The sequence below is a fragment of the Bos mutus genome, chromosome 13, assembly GCF_027580195.1.
Source record: "Bos mutus isolate GX-2022 chromosome 13, NWIPB_WYAK_1.1, whole genome shotgun sequence".
Taxonomy (NCBI): Eukaryota; Metazoa; Chordata; class Mammalia; order Artiodactyla; family Bovidae; genus Bos; species Bos mutus.
The window spans coordinates 74,739,572-74,766,725 of NC_091629.1; the positions used below are offsets into that span (position 1 = coordinate 74,739,572).

The 27,154-nt window shown below is 38.7% G+C and overlaps 2 protein-coding genes across 5 annotated transcripts in view; one reads left to right on the top strand and one right to left on the bottom strand.

The window, feature by feature from the left end:
* The window catches only part of TASP1 (taspase 1), a 318,253-nt gene that overhangs the window by 25,261 nt on the left and 265,838 nt on the right, over positions 1 to 27,154 (top strand). For all 4 annotated transcript variants that reach the window (XR_011466633.1, XR_011466634.1, XM_070381969.1 and 1 more), the window contains exon 5: positions 17,846 to 17,966. Coding sequence is in view for 2 of the 4 variants with exons in the window: in XM_070381969.1 (XP_070238070.1) it covers positions 17,846 to 17,966 (121 nt within the window). In the remaining 2 variants the exon portion in view is untranslated. The remainder of the gene's footprint in view (positions 1 to 17,845; positions 17,967 to 27,154) is intronic.
* On the bottom strand, positions 24,321 to 24,840 carry LOC102276664 (histone H4-like). The gene has a single exon (XM_014480220.2). It carries the CDS (start codon positions 24,630 to 24,632, stop codon positions 24,321 to 24,323), a length of 312 nt encoding a protein of 103 aa, XP_014335706.2. The 5' UTR covers positions 24,633 to 24,840.

A 27,154-nucleotide genomic window follows, 5' to 3' on the forward strand; every position in this document is an offset into this window, starting at 1 on the left:
TTTTATTTCAGAGATTTGTGTTATGTTTGACAAGTAACTCTTTGTACCAGAATTCGGTGGCTTGCAATGAAAAAACCCATGAAAATAAACTGCTGTGATGTCATTTTTCTGCTTAATTATGCTATCCGTTTATTTGCAAATTAGGCAGATTAATAATGGAAAGAAGGTGAATACAGATGGGCAGTGCTTTTTAATTAAGATACTTTTAATAATAAATTAGAGAAAAAATCTGGTTCTATTTTTGACAGAATATTGTGTGCCAGGTCAACAAATGCTCAAATGAACAAAAGATGTATTTGATGCATTTATTCTGACTTTCCTAGAAGAGCTTCGATGCTCAAGAAGATCATTTAAAAGTCTTAGTTCCTAATACATAGGCTGTTGTGAGTGACTGTTTTAAAAAAATATAAAGTATGTGTTTCTTTGTGTGTAATTGAACAGTTAAAAAAATGAACTGTCAGAGATACTCAAACTGGATATTCAGCATAGTATATTTGACTCAACTGTTCACAGAGTGTGATGCAAACAAATGTTCTCTTAACTTACATCCAGGATGGCTAAAATATTACTTTAACACATGTGAGAAGTGGAGCACTGTAACTCTTTGGCTAGATACAGTTCCGGGCTGTCTCAGTTGAGTAATTTCCTCAGGCATTCCAACTTTGATCAACCACAGCATGGACTTTTAGCATGTCTGTAAAGCAGCCAGTGCATCTGTAAATATGTCCTGAGGTAGAGAGAAAAGAGGGAATGCCAAAAAGGAAAGAATACTTTCTGTTGTAAAGGACCAGTTACAGAATGAAAATGGAAAGTTTTTTTGTTTCCCTAGGAACTCTTTTTAGATAATTGAGCCTCTGATGTCTAAGTATGCCCTGTGGTTCTGTATTAATGAATGAAAGATACTTCGTTTGGGCCTAGTAAAAATGTTTTCCCGACTAACTCTGCTGAAACGTAATGGTTAGAGTTCATTAATTCTTAAACTTTCCAGTCTTTATTAATGTATTTAGTATTAATTGGCCAAAAACTTAAATATAAACAATAGCACGTATCTCAGTAAATCATGTCTTAATTGTTTATGGCTGGTATTTGGATGAAAATATTCTTATATGACCCTGTTTTAGAGAGTAACTCTCAGAACAGGCACACCATTACTGGAGTAATCTCTTTGTTTTCAACACATGAAGCAAAATAGGTTTTTCTGGGTTTTATTTTCAGTGACCTGAAAATGAATTTGCAAATGTGTCTGTTGATTTTTTTTTTTTTTTTTTTTGTCTGTTGATTTCTATGGGGCTTCCCTGGTGGCTCAGATGGTAAAGAATCTGCCTGCAATGCAGGAGACCTGGGTTCGATTCCTGTGTTGGGAAGATCCCGTGGAAAAGGGAATGGCAACTTGCTCCAGTATTCTTACTTGGGGGATTCCATGAACCGAGGAGCCTGGTGGGCTACAGTTCATGGAGTCACATAGAGTCGAACATGACTGAATGACTGATACTTTCAGTTGGAGTTTTTTTTGGTTTGTTTTGGTTCAAATTGCTAATTCCAAAGAGAATACCATGTTTTCTTTCATCATGTTGGCAATGACAATTCACCACTGTGTAAAGTTGTAGATGAAGTTGTCTATACTAATGGTGATCAAGATAGTCTTGAGAAAAATATTATGATGTCTCATCATTCTTGTGGATTCTGAGTAGAAAGCTTATGTCTCATTTTGGAGATGCAAAAAAGCATTACAGATTCTAATTATCACAATCAGAAGATATGTGGCATTTCTGACTTCTAACCTAGCTCTTAGTAAAGTGCTTTGATGCAGGGTAGTTAGTCTGCAGCACAGATTAAATAGCCTACTTCTGTATTTCACGGATTCAATGGACATGAGTTTGAGCACAAACTAGGAGGTGGTGAAGGACAGGGAAGCCTGGCGTGCTGCAGTCCATGGGGTTGCAAAGAGTTGGATGCGACTGAGCGACTGAACAACTACTGTGTTTATCATTTGTAAGTAGCAAGAAGTACACATATTCAGTATTTTCAATATCCAATGAAATCATGATTTGTTGCTGGGACTGGCATTTGTGTCAAAGAGCTGCTTTGCCTGAAATCTCTATTGTGGGGAAAACTGAAGATTTTGAATTTGCATCTGGAGAAGTATGAAGCTTTATTAACCTTTACAAAGTTAGGGTCCAGAAGAGACAGTTTACAGATGTATGTTGATTGGCCCATAGACTAGTTCTTAAAAACTGGAATTTGTTGGAAACATTTAAAATCAGGAGACTCATAAAAATCTGGATTTCTGATTTCTTTTGAAAGAAAAATGAGATCTGGTCACATGTATTCTTTCAGGGTTGCAGTCTGCCAAAGCAGAGTGACAGCTGCCCCTTTTTCAGGATAGGAAGCTGTGTAACTAGACTATATTTCAGCTCAAGGTACAGCTGAAAATAAGGCCTGGACAGATATGCCAACTTTTGTCTTGTTGGAAGGCCTGAGGGAATGAACTGATGATTTAATTGGCCTAAGTTTTTTGCTCCAGGTTGCAAATTGTTACCACAGGGATTTCTACCAACAATAAGAGTGGTATGAGTTTTGATTTGAGTTTTTAAAATTGGAATTGGACTAAGGTATTAACTTATTACTTTGAAAATGAACTTCAAGCTAAAGACTTTTCAAAAAATTTCCCATAGAAGCAGTTTGAACCAGAACCAAAGTATTAATACATCACTCCAAAGAGTTTGAGCTAGAGCTGACCTGGCTGAATCCTTCATTTATTTCTAGTCCCTGAAGTAAAATATTATTTTCAGTGTTTGTAGTGAAGAACGTACCAGAAGTGACCATAAGTGCAAGCATATTGCACCCATTTCTGAACCTAAAGGATAGTTAGCTTCCAATCTTGATTCCACTACTTCTGGATGGAAAGAACACTAAGATAAATCACTGGTTTGTGCATAATATTTGTGGTTGCATCTGTGGTGAGTACCCAGAAGCCTTTGTACATCCTTTTTATCAGGGACTCTGTCACATTTTATTAATCTTTTCCTGATTCATTTCATTTCTCTCCAGGTGAGGTTGAATCCCGCTTCCCAGAGTGGCTACCTCTTGTAGCTTCTCATGATTCAGTTTTACTTTCTTTCTCTCCACGTTCTCTGTTCTGTTGCTCATAGATACCTTTACAAACCTCTTCAACGTGGGGTTCGAGGAGAAAGCGAAGATAAGCGGTTCATCCAGGTTAGAGTTTCTCAAGGTGAGGGCCATGCTCTGACTGGATCGGATTCACTTGAGGGAGCTTGTTAAAAAAAAAAGAACAGTTTCTCCCTTCACCTTACATGACCTAAGTTAGAATCTTTGGGGACAGGACTCTGGAAATGTTCATTTCTCTGAATTAAACAAAAAAATTAATCTTGGAATAATTGTAGGTTCACATGCAGCTGTAAGAAACAACATGGAGACAGCCCTTGGAGCCCCACCCACAGTGATGACTGCTTCTAGAAAAGCTGCTCTTAATCTTTTATTTTAAGACATTGCAGTGTAGTATACGTATAGAAAAGCATACATATTTATGGTACAGAAGCAGCTCCTTGAATTTTCAGAGGGAACCAGCACCCAGATCAAGAAACATTTGCAGCCCTTCAGAAAGCCCCTTCTGCCCTTTCCAGTCAGTTCAGTTCAGTCGCTCAGTCGTGTCCGACTCTTTGAGACCCCATGAATCGCAGCACGCCAGGCCTCCCTGTCCATCACCAACTCCCGGAGTTCATTCAAACTCATGTCCATCGAGTTGGTGATGCCATCTAGCCATCTTATCCTCTGTCGTCCCCTTCTCCTCCTGCCCCCAATCCCTCCCAGCATCTGAGTCTTTTCCAATGAGTCAACTCTTCGCATGAGGTGGCCAAAGTACTGGAGTCTCAGCTTTAGCATCATTCCTTCCAAAGAAATCCCAGGGCTGATCTCCTTTAGAATGGACTGGTTGGATCTCCTTGCAGTCCAAGGGACTCTCAGGAGTCTTCTCCAACACCACAGTTCAAAAGCATCAATTCTTCTGCACTCAGCTTTCTTCACAGTCCAACTCTCACATCCATACATGACCTCTGGAAAAACCATAGCCTTGACTAGATGGACCTTTGTTGGCAAAGTAATGTCTCTGCTTTTTACTATGCTATCTAGGTTGGTCATAACTTTCCTTCCAAGGAGTAAGCATCTCTTAATTTCATGGCTGCAGTCACCATCTGCAGTGATTTTGGAGCTCCCCCAAAATAAAGTCTGCCATTCTTTCCACTGTTTCCCCATCTATTTCCCATGAAGTGATGGGACCGGATGCCATGATCTTCGTTTTCTGAATGTTGAGCTTTAAGCCAACTTTTTCACTCTCCACTTTAATTGTCATCAAGAGGCTCTTTAGTTCTTCACTTTCTGCCATAAAGGTGGTGTCATCTGCATATCTAAGGTTATTGATATTTCTTCCGGCAATCTTGATTCCAGCTTGTACTTCTTCCAGCCCCGCGTTTCTCATGATGTACTCTGCATAGAAGTTAAATAAACAGGGTGACAATATACAGCCTTGACGGACTCCTTTCCCTATTTGGAACCAGTCTGTTGTTCCATGTCCAGTTCTAACTGTTGCTTCTTGACCTGCATACAGATTTCTCAGGAGGCAGGTCAGGTGGTCTGGTATTCCCATCTCTTTCAGAATTTTCCACAGTTTATTGTGATCCACACAGTCAAAGGCTTTGGCATAGTCAATAAAGCAGAAATAGATGTTTTTCTGGAACTCTCTTGCTTTTTTGATGATCCAGTGGATGTTGGCAATTTGATCTCTGGTTCCTCTGCCTTTTCTAAAACCATCTTGAACATCTGGAAATTCATGATTCATGTACAGTTTAAGCCTGGCTTGAAGAATTTTGAGCATTACTTTAGTAGCGTGTGAGAGTGCAATTGTGTGGTAGTTGGAGCATTCTTTGGCATTGCCTTTCTTTTGGACTGGAATGAAAACTGACCCTTTTCTGTCCTGTGGCCACTGCTGAGTTTTCCAAATTTGCCTGGATATTGAGTGCAGCACTTTCACAGCATCATCTTTCAGGATTTGAAATAGCTCAACTGGAATTCCTGGGAGAAGGAAATGGCAACCCACTCCAGTATTCTTGCCTGGAGAATCCCGGGGACAGAGGAGCCTGGTGGGCTGCTCTCTATGGGGTCGCACAGAGTTGGACACGACTTTGCAGCAACTGGAATTCCATCACCGCCAGTAGCTTTGTTCATAGTGATGCTTCCTAAGGCGCACTTGACTTCACATTCCAGGATGTCTGGCTCTAAGTGAGTGATCACACCATCATGATTATCTGGGTTGTGAAGATCTTTTTTGTACAGTTCTTCTATGTATTCTTGCCACCTCTTCTTCTTCTGCTTCTGTTAGGTCCATACCATTTCTGTCCTTTATTGAGCCTATCTTTGCATGATTTCCTTTGGTATCTCTGATTTTCTTGAAGATTTCTCTAGTCTTTGCCTTTGTATTGTTTTTCTCTATTTCTTTGCGTTGGTCACTGAGGGAGGCTTTCTTATCTCTCCTTGCTATTCTTTGGAACTCTGCATTCAGATGTTTATATCTTTCTTTTTCTCCTATGTGCTTCATTTCTCTTCTTTTCACAGATATTTGTAAGGCCTCCTCAGACAGCCCTTTTGCTTTTTTGCATTTCTTTTTCTTCGGGATGATCTTGATCCCTGTCTCCTGTTACAGTGTCATGAACCTCCGTCCATAGTTCATCAGGCACTCTATCAGATCTAATCCCTTCAATCTATTTCTCACTTCCACTTTATAATCTTAAGGGATTTGATTTAGGTCATATCAGAATGGTCTGGTGGATTTCCCTACTTTCTTCAGTTTAAATCTGAATTTGGCAATAAGGAGTTCATGATCTGAGCCACAGTCAGCTCCTGGTCTTGTTTTTGCTGACTGAATAGAGCTTCTCCATCTTTGGCTGCAAAGAATATAATCAGTGTGATTTTGGTATTGACCATCTGGTGATGTCCATGTGTAGAGTCTTCTTTTGTGTTGTTGGAAGAGGGTGTTTGCTATGACCAGTGCATTCTCTTGACAAACCTCTATTAGCCTTCGCCCTGCTTCATTGTGTACTCCAAGGCTAAATTTGCCTGTTACTCCAGATGTTTCTTGACTTCCTACTTTTGCATTCCAATCCCCTATAATGAAAAGGACATCATGTTTGGGTGTTAGTTCTAGAAGGTCTTGTAGGTCTTCATAGAACCATTCAGCTTTGGCTTCCTCAACATTACCAGTTGGGGCATATACTTGGATTACCATGATATTGAATGGTTCGCCATGGAAACAAACAGAGATCATTCTGTCATTTTTGAGATTGCATCCAAGTACTGCATTTCAGACTCTTTTGTTGACCATGATGGCTACTCCATTTCTTTCGAGGGATTCTTGCCCACAGTAGTAAATATAATGGTCATCTGCATTAAATTCACCCATTCCAGTCCATTTTAGTTTGCTGATTCCTAAAATGTCAATATTCACTCTTGTCAACTCCTGTTTGACCACTTCTACTTTGCCTTGGTTCATGGACCTAACATTCCAGGTTCCTATGCAATATTGCTCTGTATAGCATTGGACCTTGCTTCCATCACCAGTCATATCTGCAATGGAGGGTGTTTTTGCTTTGGCTCCATTTCTTCATTCTTTCTGGAGTTATTTCTCCACTGATCTCCAGTAGCATATTGGGCACCTAGTGACCTGGGGAGTTTATCTTTCAGTGTCCTCTCTTTTTGCCTTTTCATGTTGTTCATGGGGTTCTCAAGGCAAGAATACTGAAGTGGTTTGCCGTTCCCTTCTCCAGTGGACCACATTTTGTCAGAACTCTCCACCATGACCCATCCATCTTGGGTGGCCCTACATGGCATGGCTCACAGTTTCATTGAGTTAAAGAAGGCTGTGGTCCATGTGATTAGATTGGTTAGTTTTTTGTGATTGTGGTTTTCTGTCTGCTGTCTCATGGAGAACTCTGGGGTAAAACCTTTTCTGAAATGGAATCATGCAGTATGTATCCTTTTGTGTCTGCTTTTTTTGTTTAATTGAGGTGAAATTCATAGAACACAAAATTAGTCATTTTAAAGTAAATAATTCAGTGGTATTAAGACATTCATAATATTGTGCTACCACCACGTCTGTCTTGTTTTGAAATAGTTTTCTCTCCCCAAAGGGAATCTTATACCGGTTAAACAGTTACTCTGTATTCCCTCCTCCCCATCCTCTGGCAACCACTAATCTTCATTAACTCTCTGGATTTACCTGTTGTGGATATTTCATGTAAATGGAATCATACAATATGGGACTTTTTGGATCTTCTTTCACTTAGCGTGTTTTCAAGGTTCTTCCGCATTATGGCCTGGATCATATCAGCGTGTCATTCATCTTTGTGCAGTATTATTCAACACTATTCATGTGTATACCACGATTTGTTTATCCATTCATCCACCGATGGACATTTGATTGGTTTCCGCTCTTTTGCTGTAAAAGGGGTTGGCTATGAATAGTGAACAGTGTTACTGTGAGCATTCCCATACAAGTGTGTATTTGTCAAGTTATCGAGTCGTACGGCAATTCTGTATTTAGCTTTTTGTGAAATCACCAAACTGTTTCCATGACAGCGGAACCATTTTACACTGCCCACAACGATGTACCGTAGTTTTTGTTTTTGTGATTATAACAAACCTCATGGGTACAAAGTGGTACCTCATTGTGATTATGATTTTTTTCTCTATGAATAATGATGTTGACTATCTTTTTCTGTGCTTGCCGACCATTTGTATATCTTCGTATACATGTCTATTGAAGTCTATTTAAGTCCTTTTCACATTTTATAATTTGGTTGTTTTTTGGTTAATATTGTTGACAATTATAGGAGTTTTTCATATATTATTGATGCTGTACTGCTGTTGCCTATTTGTCAGTCTGAAATTACATCAAAATGAACACTTGAAAAATAAATTGTAATTACTCCACCAACTACTTCCTATCTCCTGTCCTGTTTTGTTTTTCTTCATCATGTTTACTGCTCATATGCCATCTAATTTATTTAGTTTCTTATAGTCTGTCTCAGCTAGAATGAGCTTCCATCTGGGCAAGGAAATTTTTCTGTTACGCTCACTGCCATATCACCGTGGGTTAGGTCAAGGATTAATAAACCATGACCTGAAAGCCAAATCTGGACTGTTGCCTGTTTTTGAATGGTCTGAAAACTGAGAATGTTGTTTTTTTTTTTTTAATGGTTGAAATGAAGTCAGAAGAAGAATAATATTTCCTGACACCAGAAAATTATATGAAATTCAAATTTCAGTGTTTATAATGAAGTTTTACTGGAACACAGCCAAGTTCATTCACTTGTGTATTTTCTCTGGCTGCTTTTCATGCTCTAGAGGCAGAGTTGAGTAGTCGTAGAGTTGTCTGTGTGGCCTGCAAAGCCTGAGCTATGTAACAGAGCTGACTCTTTACAGCAAGATTTGCCTGGCACATAAAGGAACAATAAATATTTGTTGGATGAATGAATGAATCTTAGCCTGTACTACCACAGAGGAATCCAAATTGGAAATCTTTCAACAAATCAGTCTTGAAAATTTGAGCTTAATTGGCTGCTTAATAAAAATATCCCCAAATGATTTTTTTGTAATACATTTTTCATTGGCTTCCATTCATTCTGTAAATAATGAGAATTGATGATGAAATACCAAGGAATTTGTAATTTTTAGGATAGTGTCAGGTAGGGTAGGCTTATTGTACAAATTTTACAAGTGTTAGTTTGAAAACCACTATAACAACACAGTATACATCCTGTTTTTACTATTCTGTTTTTAAAAGTTTCAAGGAATAGTTTGTTTAAGAAGCTGTTTCATCTTTTTTCTGTTTCTCGTCAGCATTAGACTAATAATGCTGCTACCTGCTTACTAATGAAGGTTGTCATAAAAATGATTTTGATGTCTTAGCATAACTTAATTTTGAATAAGACAGTGTATTATCACATAGTTTCATTCTGCTGTTGAATTTGCCCTTGGATTACAGGGTATGAATACTAACATATTAGTAATTTCCTGTAAATGTCTAAGTTCTCCTTAAAGGAAGATTGGAAATTGGACAAACATAAATCATTTTATATAAAAATTATTTTATAATGTTCCAGTCTAGTTTTTGTACAGCATTTGAAAACTAAATTGTTTGCATCTGTGAGAACTGTTAATAGAGGTCTTATAATAGATCCCCAGAGGTTGAGTGTACCCCATAGTCCTGCAAACAGTTCTTATTTTATGCTTTCAGCAAAGGACATTAAATGGGTAATACAGGTTGTGGTTTATAGTGAAAGAGTAATGCTTTGCAGATCTTTGCCTTGGCTTGGTGTTTCCAAATTTCATTACTCAGACAGGGTTTCCATGTCATGGTGGGGTGTAGCTCCTGACTTGCCTCTTGGCCTTCTCGTCCTCTCTCTGCTGGGTTAAGCAGTCAAAGGGATCTTGCTTTTTATAGCTTTGTCTCCTTTGAAAGTTAGAAGTAAATTTGAAAAATATTTTGCTTTTAAATGTTATCTTTTAGGAGGTGAAATTCTATTTCCTAAAGTTATTTCACTTCTCTTGTTTAAACTGTGAAAGGGATGGATTCTTAACACTCTATGACATTTTTTTCTGTCATTTCTCTATAGAGTAACCTGCAAAAATGAGTATCAGCTTCCTTAGGGATTATAGTTCACAGCGATGAGTTATTCTATTTATTTATGTTTGTAATTAACTCCTATTCATTCTGCAAATATTTATTGAGTACCTACTGTGTGCCAAGTATTACTTTTGACATTGGGATAAAATACCTAAAAAGACAAACTATTGTATTTATGGGGCTTCCATTCTATGGGGAGAATTAGACAATTATGTATAATGTCAACAAGTAAAAAGTACCCTAAAGAAAAATCAGAGAAAAAATTGTTAGGTCAGGTCAGGGAAATGCTAAGTCAGATTTGCAGGGACTTACCTGCCCAGATTTGCATGGGCTTCCCTGGTGGCTCAAACAGTAAAGCATCTGCCTGCAATGTGGGAGACCTGGGTTCAATCCCTGGGTCGGAAAGATTCCCTAGAGAAGGAAATAGCAACCCACTCCAGTACACTCGCCTGGAAAATTCCATGGACTGAGGAGCCTGATAGGCTACAGTCCATGGGGTTGCAAAGAGTTGGACACGACTGAGCGACTTCACTTGCCCAGAAGATGTCATGTAAACAAAATAGGGGAGAAAGCCATGTAGAGAGTTTGGGGAATGGAGTCTTGGGTTTGAAGGGAAAGTACCCCACCCCATTTTATTCTTCTTTCTGGTACTTATCACGTGGGGTATCAGCTATTTATACATGAGTACAAATGGTACACACATATGTTTCTATACACACACGTGTGCAGTCTTTATTTGTTGATTCTTCCCTTGCTATCAGTTCAGTTCAGTTCAGTTGCTCAGTCGTGTCCGACTCTTTGCAATGCCATGAATCACAGCACGCCAGGCCTCCCTGTCCATCACCAATTCCCGGAGTTTACCCAAACTCATGTCCATCGAGTCGGTGATGCCATCCAGCCATCTCATCCTCTGTCATCCCCTTCTCCTCCTGCCCCCAGTCCCTCCCAGCATCAGGGTTTTTTCCTCACTAAGCTCAGCATTTCAAAATGGAAAAGCCTGCAGGTGTGAGTGCTCCTCCTGTGCTCCGGGAGGTGCAAGGAGGTCTTGCGGTTGTGTGGTGCACAGGGAGAGAAGAGGGGCAGAGCCTGGGTCATGCAGGCCCTGGTAAATCTTGGAAAGTGAGACTTCAGATTTTATTCTCAAGTGTGACAGGACATTGTAGGTTTTTGAATAGGGGAATAACAGGATTTTAAAAAAGGTTCTCTAGTTACTCACTGGATATGATTGCTAGTTGTATAAAGTGATTCAGCTCAGAAAATCAACAACAAATGACCATGTAGAAAGCCTATGTACATTATAAGGGGAAGGTTAGTATATGTGGTGATCAGTTTATACTGAATGATAGGTACACGTTTTTGTCAATTTCATTGTAATTTGCATACAACAAAACTCAACAATTTTTTAAGTGTACAGTTTGATGAGTTTTGACAAAAGTAGCTACCAATGTAACTACCAATGCAGTCTTGACATAAAACATCTTCATTGCCTGCAAAGTTTTCTCATAACGTCTATCTGCAGTGGATTCCCCTCCTCTCAGTGGCCCCTGACAATTACTATCTCTCCTTTTAATCCCAGTTTGGCCTTTGCTAGGATTTGGTATACATAGAATCATACATTAAGTGGCCTTCTGTGAGTGGCTTCTTTCACTTAGTATAATGCTTTTGCGATTCCTCCAAATTGTTGGCTGTATTAGAAATTTGTTCCTTTTGTTGCTGAACAGAATTTCATTGTATTGGTATATCACAATTTGTTTATCCCTTTCCCAGTTGATGAGCATTTGTATTGTCCTGTGTTTGGCTGTTCTGATTAAAGCTGATATGAACATTTTCATTTAAGTCTTTATGTGGACATATGCTTTCATTTTTCTTGGATAAATAGTTACGAGTAGAATTGCTGGATCTATGGTAAATGTATGCTTAACTTTAAAGAAACTGCCAAACTCTTTGCTATTTTTATTCTCACTAGCAGTGTATGAGGGTTACAGTTGCTCTACATTCTTGCCAAAACTCACTATTGTTGGCCTTTTAAATTTAACCATTTTAGTGGTATTTTGTGGTTTTAGTTTGCATTCCCTAATGACTAATGCTCTTATGCATCTTTTAATGTATTATTTGCAATCTGTAGATGAAACTGTTTGCCCATTAAAAATTTTGGATTGTTTTACTGTGTTGTATGATTTTTTTATGTACTGGATACAAGTCCGTTACCTTTATGTTTTATAAAATTTTTCTCCCAGACTGTGGCTTGATATTTTTAAAATAAATCTTTATTTTAGAACAGTTTTAGATTTACAGAAAACCTGAGAAAATAGTTCAGAGAATTTCAGTATACCCAATACCTGATTAGCATCTACATTAGTATGATACATTTTTAACAATTAATGAACCTATATTGACGCGTTATGTTTAACTAAAGTCCATACTTTATTCAGATTTCCTTTATACCTAATGTGAAAATCTTTCTTTGCATCAGAGTTTTTACCTTTGATTATTATATTTTTCATCTCTAGGTGTTTATTTTTTTATGGCTTCCTTTTTTTCCCTTCTTCTTGTTTTCCTATATCTGCTTGAACATACAGTTTAACATTGTTAGTTAACATTAGAATTGTTTGCTAATTCTATCAACTGTCATCTCTAGGTCTGTTTTTATTGTTTTAATAACTTCTTCTGGTTATGAGCCATAGTTTTATGCTTATTTGCATGCTGGTCATCTTTGTTTTTTTTTAAACACGGTGAGTTTTACATCTTTGGAAGTTGGATATTGTAGTATTTCTTCAAATATTGTAGGACTTTGTTCTGGGACACTGGTGTTAGTTTAGATTGTTTTGATCCTTCTGTGGCATCGTTAAAACCTTGCTAGTGCACGTCTAGAGTTGCCTCCTTTCTAGGGCTGATTTGGCCCAACTCTTGCCGTTACCTTCTGAGACTTTTCCTGGTGTCCTCACTCGGGCTGGTGGGAGCTGACTTACTCTCCCCTCTGTGAGTGCCGGGAACTGTGTGGCTTCCTCTTTTCTGAGGTTCTTGCGTTGGCCTCGGCAGCCCTCTCGGGCTCTGTAAGCTAGTGCGCCTGGACGGTCAGGGCCCTCTGGGCGTCTGGCGTTCTCTCTGGGTCTCTCTCCTTTTTGCATCCGGTACTGCATAGTCAGACTTTACTGGCCTCCATGAACCTCTAACTTTGTCTCCTCAACTTTGGAAGAATTTTGGTTCTTTTTTGGCTTCCTCTTCTTTCTTCTGTGGCCTGAAGAGTATCTCTAGGGATTAATTGGAGGCACCTGATTTGTGTCTTTTTCTCAGGATTATAGTCCTGTGCCACCTATTGAATGGAGTCTGTGTATTTCATATGTTTTGTCTGATTTTCCTAGTTAGGAGGACACATATGATCCCTATTATGGCTTCAGGGTCAGAAGCAGAGGTTTAGTAGACACACTTTTGACATTATAAATGTATTTTGAAGTAGGAGAAATATTTTTGAAAAAAATTGCTTATATTGTTTTTTCTTGTGTATTTTTAAGATATCAAATTTAAGCCATCAGGCAAGAGTCATTTTTAGAATAATTTGGTTTTGTTCACTTTGTGATTTATAACTTTGTATCCTTGCTCAGTCTCTCAGTCATGTCCAACTCTTTATAATCCCATGGACTGTAGCCCACCAGGCTCCTCTGTCCATGAAATTTTCCAGGCAAGAATTCTGCAGTGGGTTCCCATTTCCTCCTCCAGCAGATCTTCCCAACCCTGGGGTTGAATCCTCTCCTCCTGTGTCTCCTGCGTTATATTTGTATTTATATTTTTATACTATATTCAGTATTATATTCAAATTAAGTTTGTAGTGTGCACGCGCATCTGTGCTGTTATGTCCTACTCTTTGTGACTCCCTAGGAGCTGTAGTCCCCCAGGCTCCTTTGTCCATGGAATTCTCTGGGCAAGAATACTGGAGTTGGGGGATCTTCCCAACCCAGGGATCGAAGCCACGTCTCCTGCATTGGTAGGCGGATTCTTTACCACTGAGCCACCTGGAAAACCCTAATTTTATAGAGCTTATTCATTTTAAAGATTGTTGCAATTGTGTATGTACTGTTATATGTTATATGTGTATTTTGGGAATTACTGAAGCATCCATAAATTTAAATTTAAAGTTTTCTCACATTTCAATTCCTTTCTCACATATTTTGAAAGATATATGTAATTGGCAAGGAGGTTATGTAGAGTTAAAAAAAAAACCTTGAAATACAGTGGTATTCCTGGAGAAGGAATGCAACCATGGGGTCACAAACAGTCAGACATGACTGAGCAACTAACACACACACACACACACACACACACACACTGTGGTAATTTACTTGTGTTACTTGTACAGTTTCTCTGTTCAGTGTCATAGAGGTTTCTGACTTAGGTTTTTATATTTTTTAATATATGGGTTCAGGTTTTTGAGCACAAGCCACCTGTTCTCCTTGCTTGACCCTGCATTAAACCCTTTCTCTGCTCAAAAAAAAAAGAAAAGAGAAAAAGGAAATAATCTAGGGTAAAAACTCAGTCTTTATCTGTTCTAAACCATAGTCTGTCCTAAATTGGATTTCTTTCCCAAGATTAAGCTGTGAAATGATTTAGGTACACTATTTACTTGGAAGGCCTTATTCAAACTCGTTACACCTAATTACCCACTTTCTTCCCTTCATCTTAGAAAGTGCTTTTTCTTAATAATGGTTTTATTTGTCTCCCAAGTTTGGAAGTTATGGTCCTTTCCTTCTCTTTCTTCTTCCTTTTCCCTGTTGGAATCATTTCAGACCTATGTTGTCAAAAGGCCTTCCGTTTGGTCTCTCTCATTTCAGTTTCCTCCTCTTCCTTTTCAAATAATATGTGAATATCAGTTAATGTTTCCTTGATCAATATACTTGACCTTTGTTTCTACAGAAAGCTTGAAGAGCCTCTCGTCATTTTCCCAGTCAAGTCCAGATTCTGATGAGTGACATGGAGCGGTCTGTCTCTTTGGCTCCAGCCAACTGTTTTCCCTAAATGTGTCTTCTGTGACTCTGACACTTTATGGCTGCCTACATGTTGCTTCCAGCATATCCACCAAGTGGAATTTTCTGACCAGTCTTTGCTTTTGTGTTATACCTTCTTCAGGAAGACTGCTATTAACGTCTTCATCTCATACTGGCCCGTTTCCTTTTGAGTTCTCAAAATACTTACTGTCTGTATCACTCATTTTCTATTTAATTTTACAATCCCTTTGTGGTTTTTTCCCCTGTCCGCTTATTTGTAAAATCCTATGGACAGTTAGGTTTTCTATTTGCATTAGGACAAAAGCCCTGGTCTCAAATCCCTGACCCCTTTACTCAAGTTATAGGTGTTAACACACATGATGGAGATCTTTGTGTTGTGGTCAGTTTTCCTTGGGTCTGGCAGAAATTCAAGAAACTGGGGACATTTGTAGTTGATTTTGTACATTTGGTGATCTTTAGGTGGATTAAGAATTTCGCTGATTTCCTGGATAGTATTTGTGTTAGCTTAGAACAGAGTTAATTTTCTGGACTGACTGAGATTTCTGACTCAGATGTTCTCTTGCATTGGATGTCCAGTTGACCCATCACCATTTTTGGAGAAAACTTGTTTAGTCACTAAGTCACGTTCAACACTTTGTTACCCCATAGACTGTAGCACACCAGGTTCCCTTGTCCTTCACTATCTCCCAGAGTTTGCTCAAATTCATGTCCGTTGAATCAATCACGTCCATCTCATCCTCTGCTGCCCCCTTCTCCTGTTGCCTTCAATCTTTCCCAGCATCAGGGTCTTTTCCAATGAGTCGCCCTCTCTGCATCAGGTGGCCAAAGTATTGGAGCTTCAGCTTCAGCATCAGTCCTTCCAGTGAATATTCGGGGTTGATTTCCAGGTTTGATCTCCCTCTGTCCAGAGGACTGTCAAGAATCTTCTCTAGCACCATAGTTTGAAAGCATCAGTTGTTTGCTGCTCAGAATTCTTTATGGTCCAATCTCAAATCCGTACATGACTACTAGAAAAACTCTAGCTTTGACTATACAGACCTTTGTCATGACAAACTACTCCAGTATTCTTTCCATGAGAACCCTGATGGGTTGACATTGCTGGACATTTCTAGTGCATTGATCTATATATCTGTCCTTAGCTGTATGTCCATGTCACACTGTCTTGATTACTGTAATTTGTAGTAAGTTATAAAACCTAGAAGTGTGAGCCCTCCAATTTTGTTTTTTTATTTGAAAGATTGTTTTGACTATTCTTTTGTTGTTGTTGTTTGTTTTGTTTTAATTTAAAAAAGAAGCCCCAGTTTTTCCTTAAACCCCATTCGTAGTTTTTCAGGGACAGAAACTCAACATCATCTGCTGACTTCTGACTTTGCACTAGGACATTTCTTAGGAGTTGTCCTGCCAGTCAGCAAGGACCAGACTGTCCACATGTGGTCTAGCTTAAAGGCATCTGGGCCCACCCTGGCAAAGGGGCTTGTGTGATATAGCATGAAGCATTGGATAGATAGCCTAGGACTTCTAGGCCTTGCAAAGTTTAATTGGTACCCACCAGGCCTGGGCCATTTCAGGGACCCTAACGAAGCAAACATTCATCTTCCCTGATGTTCTCTGCTACCCACTAGCCCGTCCACACTGCTCTTAGCTTCTACTTCCATGAATCCATAAACATCAGAAGGCACAATGGCCTGGGCTAAAAGCGTAACTCTTGGTTTGGCAGTCTTTGAAAGCTCACCTTTAATCAATATTGAGAAAAGAGAAACAGGGGCTAGGGGCGTGGGGATCCCCAGAGACAATGAGATGACACCCCCCTTCCCCCCCGCCCCTGTCCAACTCCTAGTATCTGTCTCAGTCGGGGTCCTCATGTGAGAGGATGCTAAGGAAGCTGAAAGTTTAAAACTGCCATCTATCCAGCCCCTTTCTGGCATGTGGGAAAAGCTTCCTAGAACTTTACACAACACTAATGTCTTGACTGTTCTTAATTCCTTGTAGTTCTATATGAATTGTAAAATTAGTTTATCAAATTCTGCAAAAAAAACAGCAGTGAGGATTTGATATGGGATTGTATTGAATCCCATATCAAATATTCCCCAATCCCATACTCCCCAATCCCATACTCTCCAAGTTGGGGAGTATTGCCATCTTAAAGATACTAAGTTTTCTGTTCTATGTACATGGGTCCTTCTTTTGATTCAGGCCTTTAATTTTTTAAAACCATGTTTTATGTACATGTACAAATCTTACACTTCTTTTGTTAAATTTATTCCTAAGTATTTTATTCTTTTTGATGTGATTGTAAGTTGAATTGTGTTCTTAATTTCACTTTCAGATTTTTCATTGCTGATGTACTGAAATACAGTTGGTTTTTGCATATTGAGCTTATATCCCCATTGAACTTTTTTTTATTAGTTCTAATAGTTTTTTAATGGAGATTTTAGGATTTTTTTTGTATACCAGTTCATGTCATCTTCCAAAAGAGGTAATTTTACTTCTTCCTTTCTAATCTGGATGCTTTTTGTTTCTTCTTCTTGCCTAATTATTCTGTCCAGAATATACACTATAATTTTGAATACAAGTGGTGAGACAAGCATTGCAGTGTTGTTCCTGATGCTAGGGGAAAGGGTCTTTCACCATTAATTATGATGTTAGCTCTGGACTTACTTTTATAGATGCCCTTATCATGTTAAGTATAGTCCCTTCTATTTCTAGTTTGTTGAGTGTTTTTCTTATGAAAGCATATTGAATTTTGTCAAATACTTTTTCTTGGTCTATTAATATGATCTTTTTTTTTTTTGGTTTTGGTTTTGTTCTGTATTAACATGGTATATTACAGTGAGTTTATTAAACCAGACTTGTTTTCCTGGAATCCCTCTTGTTCATGGTATATAATGCTTCCATATTTTGCTGCATTTTGTTTCCTTGAGGATTTTGGTATCACTATTCATGAGTATATTGATCTGTAGTTTTTGCTCCTTGTCTTTGTCTTGTTTTGGAGTCAGTGTTGTACTGATCTCATACAGTGAGTTGGGAAGTGTTCTTTACCTTCCTAGTGTTTAGAAGAGTTTTTTAAGCATTGGCAACTTTTCTTTAAGACTAATGGTAAATTAAAAAAAAGACTAATGGTATTTTAATTTTTGTTTTTATCTTTTAGGATTCTCCTTTTACAAATGCAGGAATGGGGTCCAATCTAAATCTCTTGGGTGAAATTGAATGTGACGCCAGTATAATGGATGGAAAATCCTTGAATTTTGGAGCTGTTGGGGCACTGAGTGGTATGTAAACATTAAAGCACATTATCTCTACTCTTAAAAAAAACTGAATATTACCATTTCATTCCTCCTAAAGAACAGCCCAGTTGTTTTCATCATTCTTGCTTGTATTAATGTTGAAAACAAACATTTTTTTCTTTTATTGAATTTAAAACATAATATCTTACCTATAGATAGTTTTAAAGAAAACAGTGAAACAGCATATGTCCAAGTCTTTGCTTAGAGTGTGGTCATTCTCCTTCATCCCTGCAAGAGATTACAGACATTTAAAATTGGAATTGGCATATTCCATTAATTTTGCAATTATTTGAATATACTAATAATATGTTTTTATTGTTAAAAAATTCAAATGATATAAATAAAATTTACCTTTGATCTTCCAAATCTTTCCTTCCAAAACTCTCCCTGGAGGGTTTAACCAGTAAAATAAAATTCATTTATCTGTATTTATATGTAATAGAAATACAGTTTTGCACATATTCTAAAAAAATAAATGTATTTTGAAACTTTAATGGTAAATTAAAAATAATGATATCAGTTATTATGAAACTTTCTCATTTTCTTTAAATAGGATGTCTTAGAGATTTTTTAAACATCACTACATATAAAATATATGTAACGTATGGTAGTTCACTTATTGAAGTGAAATATACATGAAGGGCACAGATTTTAAATATAAAGCTTCATGAATTCCTACATGTATATAGCCTTGTAAACCAACACCCAAAATCGAGACGTAAAAGATTTCCGTGTCAAAATAGAAAACCTTTCCAAACTCCCAGACAAGTTCTTTATGCCTCTCCTTAGTTTATATCGCTGGTATTCCCATCCCCCTGCTCCTCCTCCTCCCCAGATTCTGACTTTAGGCACTATAGATTAATTTGCCCTTGGCTCAAATTCATATGAATGGAATCTTATCCCTCTGTGTCTGGTTTCTTTTGCTTACTGTTACACCTGTGAGAATGACGTATGATTTGTATCACAATAGTTTTTAAAATTTTGTGGTAGCAGCATTTTGTTGCGTGAGTATATAATAACTTATTTGCTCTCCTCAGTGGATATTTGAATAATTTCTAGTTTTTGACTCTTATGAATAATAATAAAAAAACTGCAGTGCATATTTTTGTACAAGTTTTTTGGTAGACATATGCACTTCCTTCCTTTGAGTATAAACCTAGGATTTAGAATGGTAAGTTTAGATACATATGTGTTTGGCTGCAGTTGAAACTGCCCAGTTTTTGAAAGTAGTTGTTACTTTTATACTCCCACGATTTATGAGCATTTCAGTTACTTGACATCTTTGGCAATGTTTGGTATTGTCACTCTTTTTAAAATGTAGCCATTTGATATGTGTGTAGTGGTATTACTGTTTTAATATGAGTTTCCCTGATGACTAATGAGATTGAGAACATTTTCATATGTCATGGCCATCGAGATATCCTTGTGTACTGTGTTTTTGTTTTTTGTGTACTTTTTATTGGATTTTTAAAATTGATTTGTTGGAGTAATTTTTATATATTTGATATAAATCCTTTGTCAGATACATGTATTGCAAATATCTACTCCCAGCCTGGTTCATCTTTTCAGTCTTCTAATGAGGTTTAAGTTATCAAGTGTTTATGTTATGGCTAATTTTTTTTTTTTTTTGTATTTTAAGAAATCTTTGTCTACCCAAAATTTTGAGGATAGCTTCCTCTTGAAGATAAAAGTTCTATTGTTTTTAACCCTTCATAGTTATGGCACCCAACTCCAGTACTCTTGCCTGGAAAATCCCATGGATGGAGGGGCCTTGTAGGCTGCAGTCCATGGGGTCGCCAAGAGTTGGACACGACTGAGCGACTTCACTTTCACTTTTCACTTTCATGCTTTGGAGAAGGAAATGGCAACCCACTCCAGTGTTCTTGCCTGGAGAATCCCAGGGACGGGGGAGCCTGGTGGGCTGCCTTCTATGGGGTCACACAGAGTCGGACACGACTGAAGCGACTTAGCAGCAGCAGCAGCAGTCAGCTTTCTTATGAAGTTCGGATTTATTTTAGAGTAGGTGAAGTCGGAACCAACATTAATTTTTTTCCCTCTTATGAATATCCAGATGGCTTATTGCCATTGTCAGTAGAAAGGGTAATCCTTTCCTCCAAAGAGTGTTGGCAGATCAGATGACTGTATGTGTAGTGGTTTGTCTCTATCCCTTCTATTCCATCGTTCTGTCTGTTGTGCTATTGCCGGTGCCATACCATCTTCATTACTATCGCTTGACATTGTGTCTTGATAGTCTGGTTGTATAAGATTTCCAGCTTCCTTTTTTCCCCTTTATAGTTGTATTGGCTATTTTTCAATTTATGGCATTTTCATAAAATTGTTAGGATCAACTTGTCAGTGTTCATAATAAACCCCTGCTGAGACTGTGATTGGTATTGCATTGAATATATATATAGAACCATATGTGGACAACTGACATCTTAATAATATTGCATCTTTCTGTTGTGAACATAGAATGTGTACATCTATGTAAGTAATGTTTACTTTTCTCAGCAATATCTATGGTTTTTAATATAGATATCTTATACATCTGCTATTAGATTTATTCCAGATATTTTTTTATGGCTGTTATAAGTATATATTTTAAAATATTAGTATCCAATTATTTTTGTATTTAGAAATACAGTTGAGGTTTGTGTATTGGATTTATATTCAGTGGTCTTGATAACTTTGTTAATTCAAGCAGTTAGAAAAATAAATTTCTTTCATAATTTCTGTATACACAGTCACACCATCTGTGAATCATGACAGTTTTGCCTTTTCCGTTCCAGTATTTAACGTTTTTGTTTTTACCCTGCATTATTGCTCTGGCTCTGGCGCAGTGCAGTACTGAACACAGGTGATGGTAGTGCACATCCTGGTTTTGTTCCTGGCCTCAGAGGGGACTCTGAGCTGTTTCACCATACTGTGTGCTGCCAGCTATACGATTTCCATAAAAGCTCTTCATCAGATTGAGGACGTTTCTTTCTAGTCTTAGTTTACTGATAGTTTACAATACCCATTTTTATTTTAAATGGGTATTGAATATTAAGTGTTTTTCTGCATCTTTGACTCTTATTCTTTATTTTGTACATATAAAATTTATGATTTTTTTTTTAAATGCTAAACCAACTTTTCATTCCTGGCATAAAGTCTTCCTGTATGAATTTTTTATCTTGTTTTTTACATCCCCTGGGTTTGATTTCCTAATGTTTAAGATTTTGATATCTATGTTCATGCAATGATCAGGTTTAATTTTACTTAACTTAAAATATTCTCTTTAGATTTTGGAATCATGTTTGGCTGGCTCTATAAAATGAGTTGGGTTTTTTTTTTCTCCTCTATTCTTTGAAAGGGTATGCATACAATTGGAATGATTTCTAAAAATTATTTGGAAGCATTCATTGGTTATTTTGAGTTACTGGAATTTTCTTTGTGGAAAGTTTTAAATACATGGGTTTCAATTTTCTTACTAGTTATATGACTATCTATATTTTTCTTATGTGTATTTTCCAAGGAATTTGTCTTTTTAAAATGAATTGTCAGCTTTGTTTGCTTAAACATTTTATTGACTTCTGGTTTAATGTCACTGTCATCAGAGAACATAGTCTGAAACATTCCAACCCCTTGAAACTTCTTGAGACTTACTTTGTGGCTCTGCTTATGGTGTATTTTAATGAATGCTCCATATGAACTTCCAAACAGTATTATGTAGTTGTTGGGTATGTTTTCTATGTATATCAATTAGGTCAGTTTACTTACACATTTGTTGTAATCTTCTGTATCTCTTCTGATTTTTGTGATAGGTATGCAGAGCATTTCAATTAGTTTTAATTTCTTTTATTATGAGATATTATTAGCATTTAATGAAATTTCATATTTTTCAAGGCCATTAGCATTTCTCTGCTTACACTTCTTGTGTGGCTTGCCACTTAACCCTGTTTATAATGTGCTTTATCATATTGGAACTTAAATTTTTATTTGTCAAACTTATTATTCTCCTTTTTATGGCTTTTGCATTTCTTTTTTTTGTTTGTTTTTCATTTTTTTTTTTTTTTGGCTTTTGCATTTCTTAAGGTTTTCAGTTCAGTTCAGTTCAGTCCCTCAGTCGTGTTCGACTCTTCGCGACCCCATGGACTGCAGCACGCCAGGTCTCCCTGTCCATCACCAACTCCCAGAGTTTACTCAGACTCATGTCCGTTGATTGGTGATGCCATCCAACTATCTCATACTCTGTCATCCCCTTCTCCTCCTGCCTTCTATCTTTCCCAGCATCAGGGTCTTTTCAAAGGAGTCAGTTCTTCACATCAGGTGGCCAAAGTATTGGAGTTTCAGCTTCAGCATCAGTCCTTCCAATGAATATTCAGGGCTGATTTCCTTTGGGAGAAGGCAGTGGCACCCCACTCCAGTACTCTTGCCTGAAAAATCCCATGGACTGAGGAGCCTGGTAGGCTGCAGTCCATGGGGTCGCTAAGAGTCAGACACGACTGAGCGACTTCACTTTCACTTTTCACTTTCATGCATTGGAGGAGGAGATGGCAACCCACTCCAGTGTTCTTGCCTCAAGAATCCCAGGGACGGCGGGGCCTGGTAGGCTGCCGTCTATGGGGTCGCACAGAGTCGGACACGACTGAAGCGACTTAGCAGCAGCAGCAGCAGATTTCTTTTAGGATGGACTGGTTGGATCTCCTTGCAGTCCAAGGGACTCTCAAGAGTCTTCTCCAACACCACAGTTCAAAAGCATCAATTCTTCGGTGCTCAGCTTTCTTTGTACTCCAATTCTCATATCCATACATGACTACTGGACAAACCATAGCTTTGACTAGATAGACCTTTGTTGGCACAGTAATGTCTCTGCTTTTTAATATTATGTCTAGGTTGGTCATAACTTTCTTCCAAGGAGCAAGTGTTTTTTAATTTCATGGCTGCAGTCACCATCTACAATGATTTTGGAGCCCCCAAAATTAAAATCTGACACTGTTTCCCCATCTATTTGCCATGAAGTGATAGGACTGGATGCCATGATCTTAGTTTTCTGAATGTTGAGCTTTAAGTCAACTTTTTCACTCTCCTCTTTCACTTTCATCAAAAGGCTCTTTAGTTCTTCACTTTCTGCCATAAGTATGGTATCATCTCATATCTGAGGTTATTGATATTTCTCCCGGCAATCTTGATTCCAGCTTGTGCTTCATCCAGCCCAGCATTTCTTATGACATACTCTGCATAGAAGTTAAATAAGCAGGGTGACAATTTATAGCCTGATGTACTCGTTTTCCTATTTGGAACCAGTCTGTTGTTCCATGTCCAGTTGTAACTGTTGCTTCCTGACCTGCATACAGGTTTCTCTAGAGGCAGGTCCGGTGGTCTGGTATTCCCATCTCTTGAAGAATTTTCCACACTTTATTGTGATCCACACAGTCAAAGGCTTTGGGATAGTCAAAAAAGCAGAAATAGATGATTTTCTGGAACTCTTTTGCTTTTTCAGTGACCCAACAGATTTTGGCAGTTTGATCTCTGGTTCCTTTGCGTTTTCTAAATCCAGCTTGAACATCTGGAAGTTCATGGTTCAAGTACTGTTGAAGCCTGACTTAGAGAATTTTGATCATTACTTTGCTAGTGTGTGAGATAAGTACAATTGTGCAGTAGTTTGAACGTTCTTTGGCATTGCCTTTCTTTGGGATTGGCATGAAAACTGACCTTTTTCAGTCCTGCGGCTACTGCTAAGTTTTCCAGATTTACTGACATATTGAGTGCAGCACTTTCACAGCATCATCTTTTAGGATTTGAAATAGCTCAACTGCAATTCCATCACCTCCACGAGCTTTGTTCATAGTGATGATTCCTAAGGGCTAATTGACTTCAGATTCGTTGATGCCTGGCTCTAGGTGAGTGATCACACCATCGTGGTTATCTGGGTCGTGAAGATCTTTTTTGTACAGTTCTTCTGTGTGTTCTTGCCACCTCTTCTTAATATCTTCTGCTTCTGTTAGGTCCATACGTGTCTGTCCTTTGTTGTGACCATCTTTGCATGAAATGTTCCCCTGGTATCTCTAATTTTCTTGAAGAGATCTCTAGTCTTTCCCATTCTATTGTTTTCCTCTATTTCTTTGCACTGATCATTGAGGAAGGCATTTTTATCTCTCCTTGCTATTCTTTGGAACTCTGCATTCAAATGGGTACATCTTTCCTTTTTTCCTTTGCCTTTTGCTTCTCTTCTTTTCATAGCTCTTTGTAAGGCCTCCTCAGACAACCCTTTTGCCTTTTTGCCTTTCTTTTTTTTTTTTTTTGGCCCTGAAAAGGGCCTTTGGTTGAAATCAAGCTCCTGAGAGCAAACTGGAAAGCTTAACCGCCAAAGCCGTAGAGAGTACGGCCCTGGCGCTTGAGAGCGTAGACCACGTCCATAGCGGTGACCGTCTTCCGCTTGGCATGCTTGGTGTAGGTGACTGCGTCCCGGATCACGTTCTCCAGAAACACTTTCAGGACCCCGCGGGTCTCTTCGTAGATGAGCCCAGAGATGCGCTTCACACCACCACGACGAGCCAGGCGGCGGATAGCAGGTTTAGTGATGCCGTGGATGTTGTCGCGCAGAACCTTACGGTGGCGCTTAGCGCCGCCTTTCCCCAGACCTTTGCCGCCTTTGCCGCATCCAGACATGGTTTCACAAAAAGTAAACCAACAGCAACTCGCCTTTCTTTTTCTTGGGGATGGTCTTGATCACTGTATCCTGTACGATGTCACAAACCTCCGTCCGTAGTTCTTCAGGCACTCTGTCTATCAGATCTAATCCCTAGAATCTATTTGTCACTTCTACTATATAATCGTAAGGGATTTGATTTAGGTCATACCTGAATGGTCTCTTGGTTTTCCCTACTTTCTTCAACTTTAGTCTGAATTTGGCAATAAGGAGTTCATGATCTGTGCCACAGTCAGCTCGCAGTCATAACTGTAAGTCCATCACTTACATATTCTTCAAATATATGTGTAATTTATTTTTTGTTGGCTTCTTGAATGCATTGTTTGTTGATCAGTTTCTGAAGTGATCAACAAATTGTCCCTGTATAGTTTATTGAGCAATAATAGTAAGGATAATAACAACAACCATTTATTGGATGACTGTTACCATGGATTGTTCTCCAGTAGTTCATGTGTGTTAAATCATTTAGTGCCCAGAAAAGCTTTCTGAGATCAATACTTTTATCCCCACTTTATAATTGAGGAATCTGAGACACAGGAGAGATTTAGCAATTTGTCCAAGTTTATTGTATCAGACTGGGTCCAGCTAGGAGACAGATACTACACAGCAGTTTGAACTGGAGAAGCTTAATGTAAAGAGCAAAGGGGAAATACACATGTAAGGGAAATGTGGAAGGAAGTTCACACCTCACTGAACAAGGTGTGGCTGCAGCCTGCTGTCTGGCAGAGAGGTTGTTGGGTTACCCAGGCCGTATTCCTGTGGGAGCAGAAACTGTCCTGTGGGGCTCAGACTGGCAGGTGGGCACACAGAGCTCAGGAAGCTGTGGGAGGTAAACCTCTGTTCCTAGGATGATGACTAGGGTTTTGGCTCTCTAGACAGCCAGCCCCACAGGATCCTTTGCTATGTGTGGGACTGAGGAGAAGGTGTGGGATCCATGACTATAGTCCTTTTCTTTCTGGGGCTGTCCGCTGTGCTGCCATGGCCTGAGTCAGGAGTTGGGGAAAACATGTGGTGGGCAAATGCTGGAAGAAGCTGCACGCCGCAGCACTTGGCGCTGGAGAGAGCCGTGTGGGTCACGTAGTGTGAATGCCTGTGAGCTCCCGGAGCCCAGCCGCTGCGTTGTATCTCCAGTGCCCTCTCCTGACGAAGCTGAGCCGTGTGCCAGCTGGCCACAGCTGCATGGTTAGATGGCCCATGCCCACTTTTACCCATCAGGCAACCAAGGGTGCATTTATAGCTGCAAAGCAACCTGTTGATAGCTGGTACTGTTGTAAAGCAGTCTGACCCCCATCGCTCTGTGTTCTGTCCGCCTCTCACAGACAGTCCATCCTTTCCTACATTTGAAGTACTGTCTGTATTACGTATTAAATATCCTCATTCACACATGTCTGTATCTCAACTTTAGCTTTATTCTGTTCCATTGATATATTTGTCTATTTTGTACACAAACCACACTCAATTACAGTAGCTTTGAATAAGAAATGGTATTTTGTAAAATGAGTGCCTCTTAATTTTTTTTTTTTTTTACAAAGTTTACCTGGTGAATTTAAGAGTCAGTTTTTCATATATCATAGAGGTCCATTTGCGGAGAAGGCAATGGCACCCCACTCCAGTACTTTTGCCTAGAAAATCCCATGGATGGAGGAGCCTGGTAGGCTGCAGTCCATGGGGTCACTAGAGTCAGACACGACTGAGCAACTTCACTTTCACTTTTCACTTTCATGCATTGGAGAAGGAAATGGCAACCCACTCCAGTGTTCTTGCCTGGAGAATCCCAGGGACGAGGGAGCCTGGTGGGCTGCCGTCTATGGGGTTGCACAGAGCTGGACACGACTGAAGCGACTTAGCAGCAGCAGCAGCAGATGTCCTTTTGAAGCTCTGATGGTGAATTTATAGCTTTGAATTTATGTTAATTTATCAGTTAATTGATGTCTTTATGCCACTGAATCATCATACACAGAAATAAATTTATTTTAAGAGCTTCGTACAGAGATCTGAGTTTTTCTTCTTTTGATAGTTTATCCTTTTTTAGTGGGGGACAGTAGTTTTTGGTGTTTAGCTAAATATCTAGTTTTAAGTCAATCTGTTGTTTAATCTGAGTTTTTTCAGTCTCTTTATATCCTGCTGGTTTTTTTTTTTTTTTTGTATTAACAGTGTCCTGAGACTATAAGTTAGTGGTCAAGGGTGTGGTCATTAGCTGCCTCTGTTAAAATCTCAGCATGTGATCCTGGGCAGGTAACTTAACCTTTGCAAATGTTTGCTCAGTAATCATACAGGGTTTATAACTGTACTTATGTGATAGAGGTGAAGTGTCCGTTAAATAATCTGATGCTGGTTAAGGTTTGGCACTGGGCCTGGCCCATACTGGATCCTGTTACTGTCACCGGCTTCTGTCGTAGTCATTGTCATACTTGTTATTATTGTTGTCACCCTGGCAGTTCTTTTTCACGCTAATACCTCCTGTCCTATTTTCCTCTGGAGA

Coding starts and splice junctions, on each gene's coding strand:
- LOC102276664 (XM_014480220.2), bottom strand. CDS start 24,632: ATGTCTGGATGCGGCAAAGGCGGCAAAGGTCTGGGGAAAGGCGGCGCT.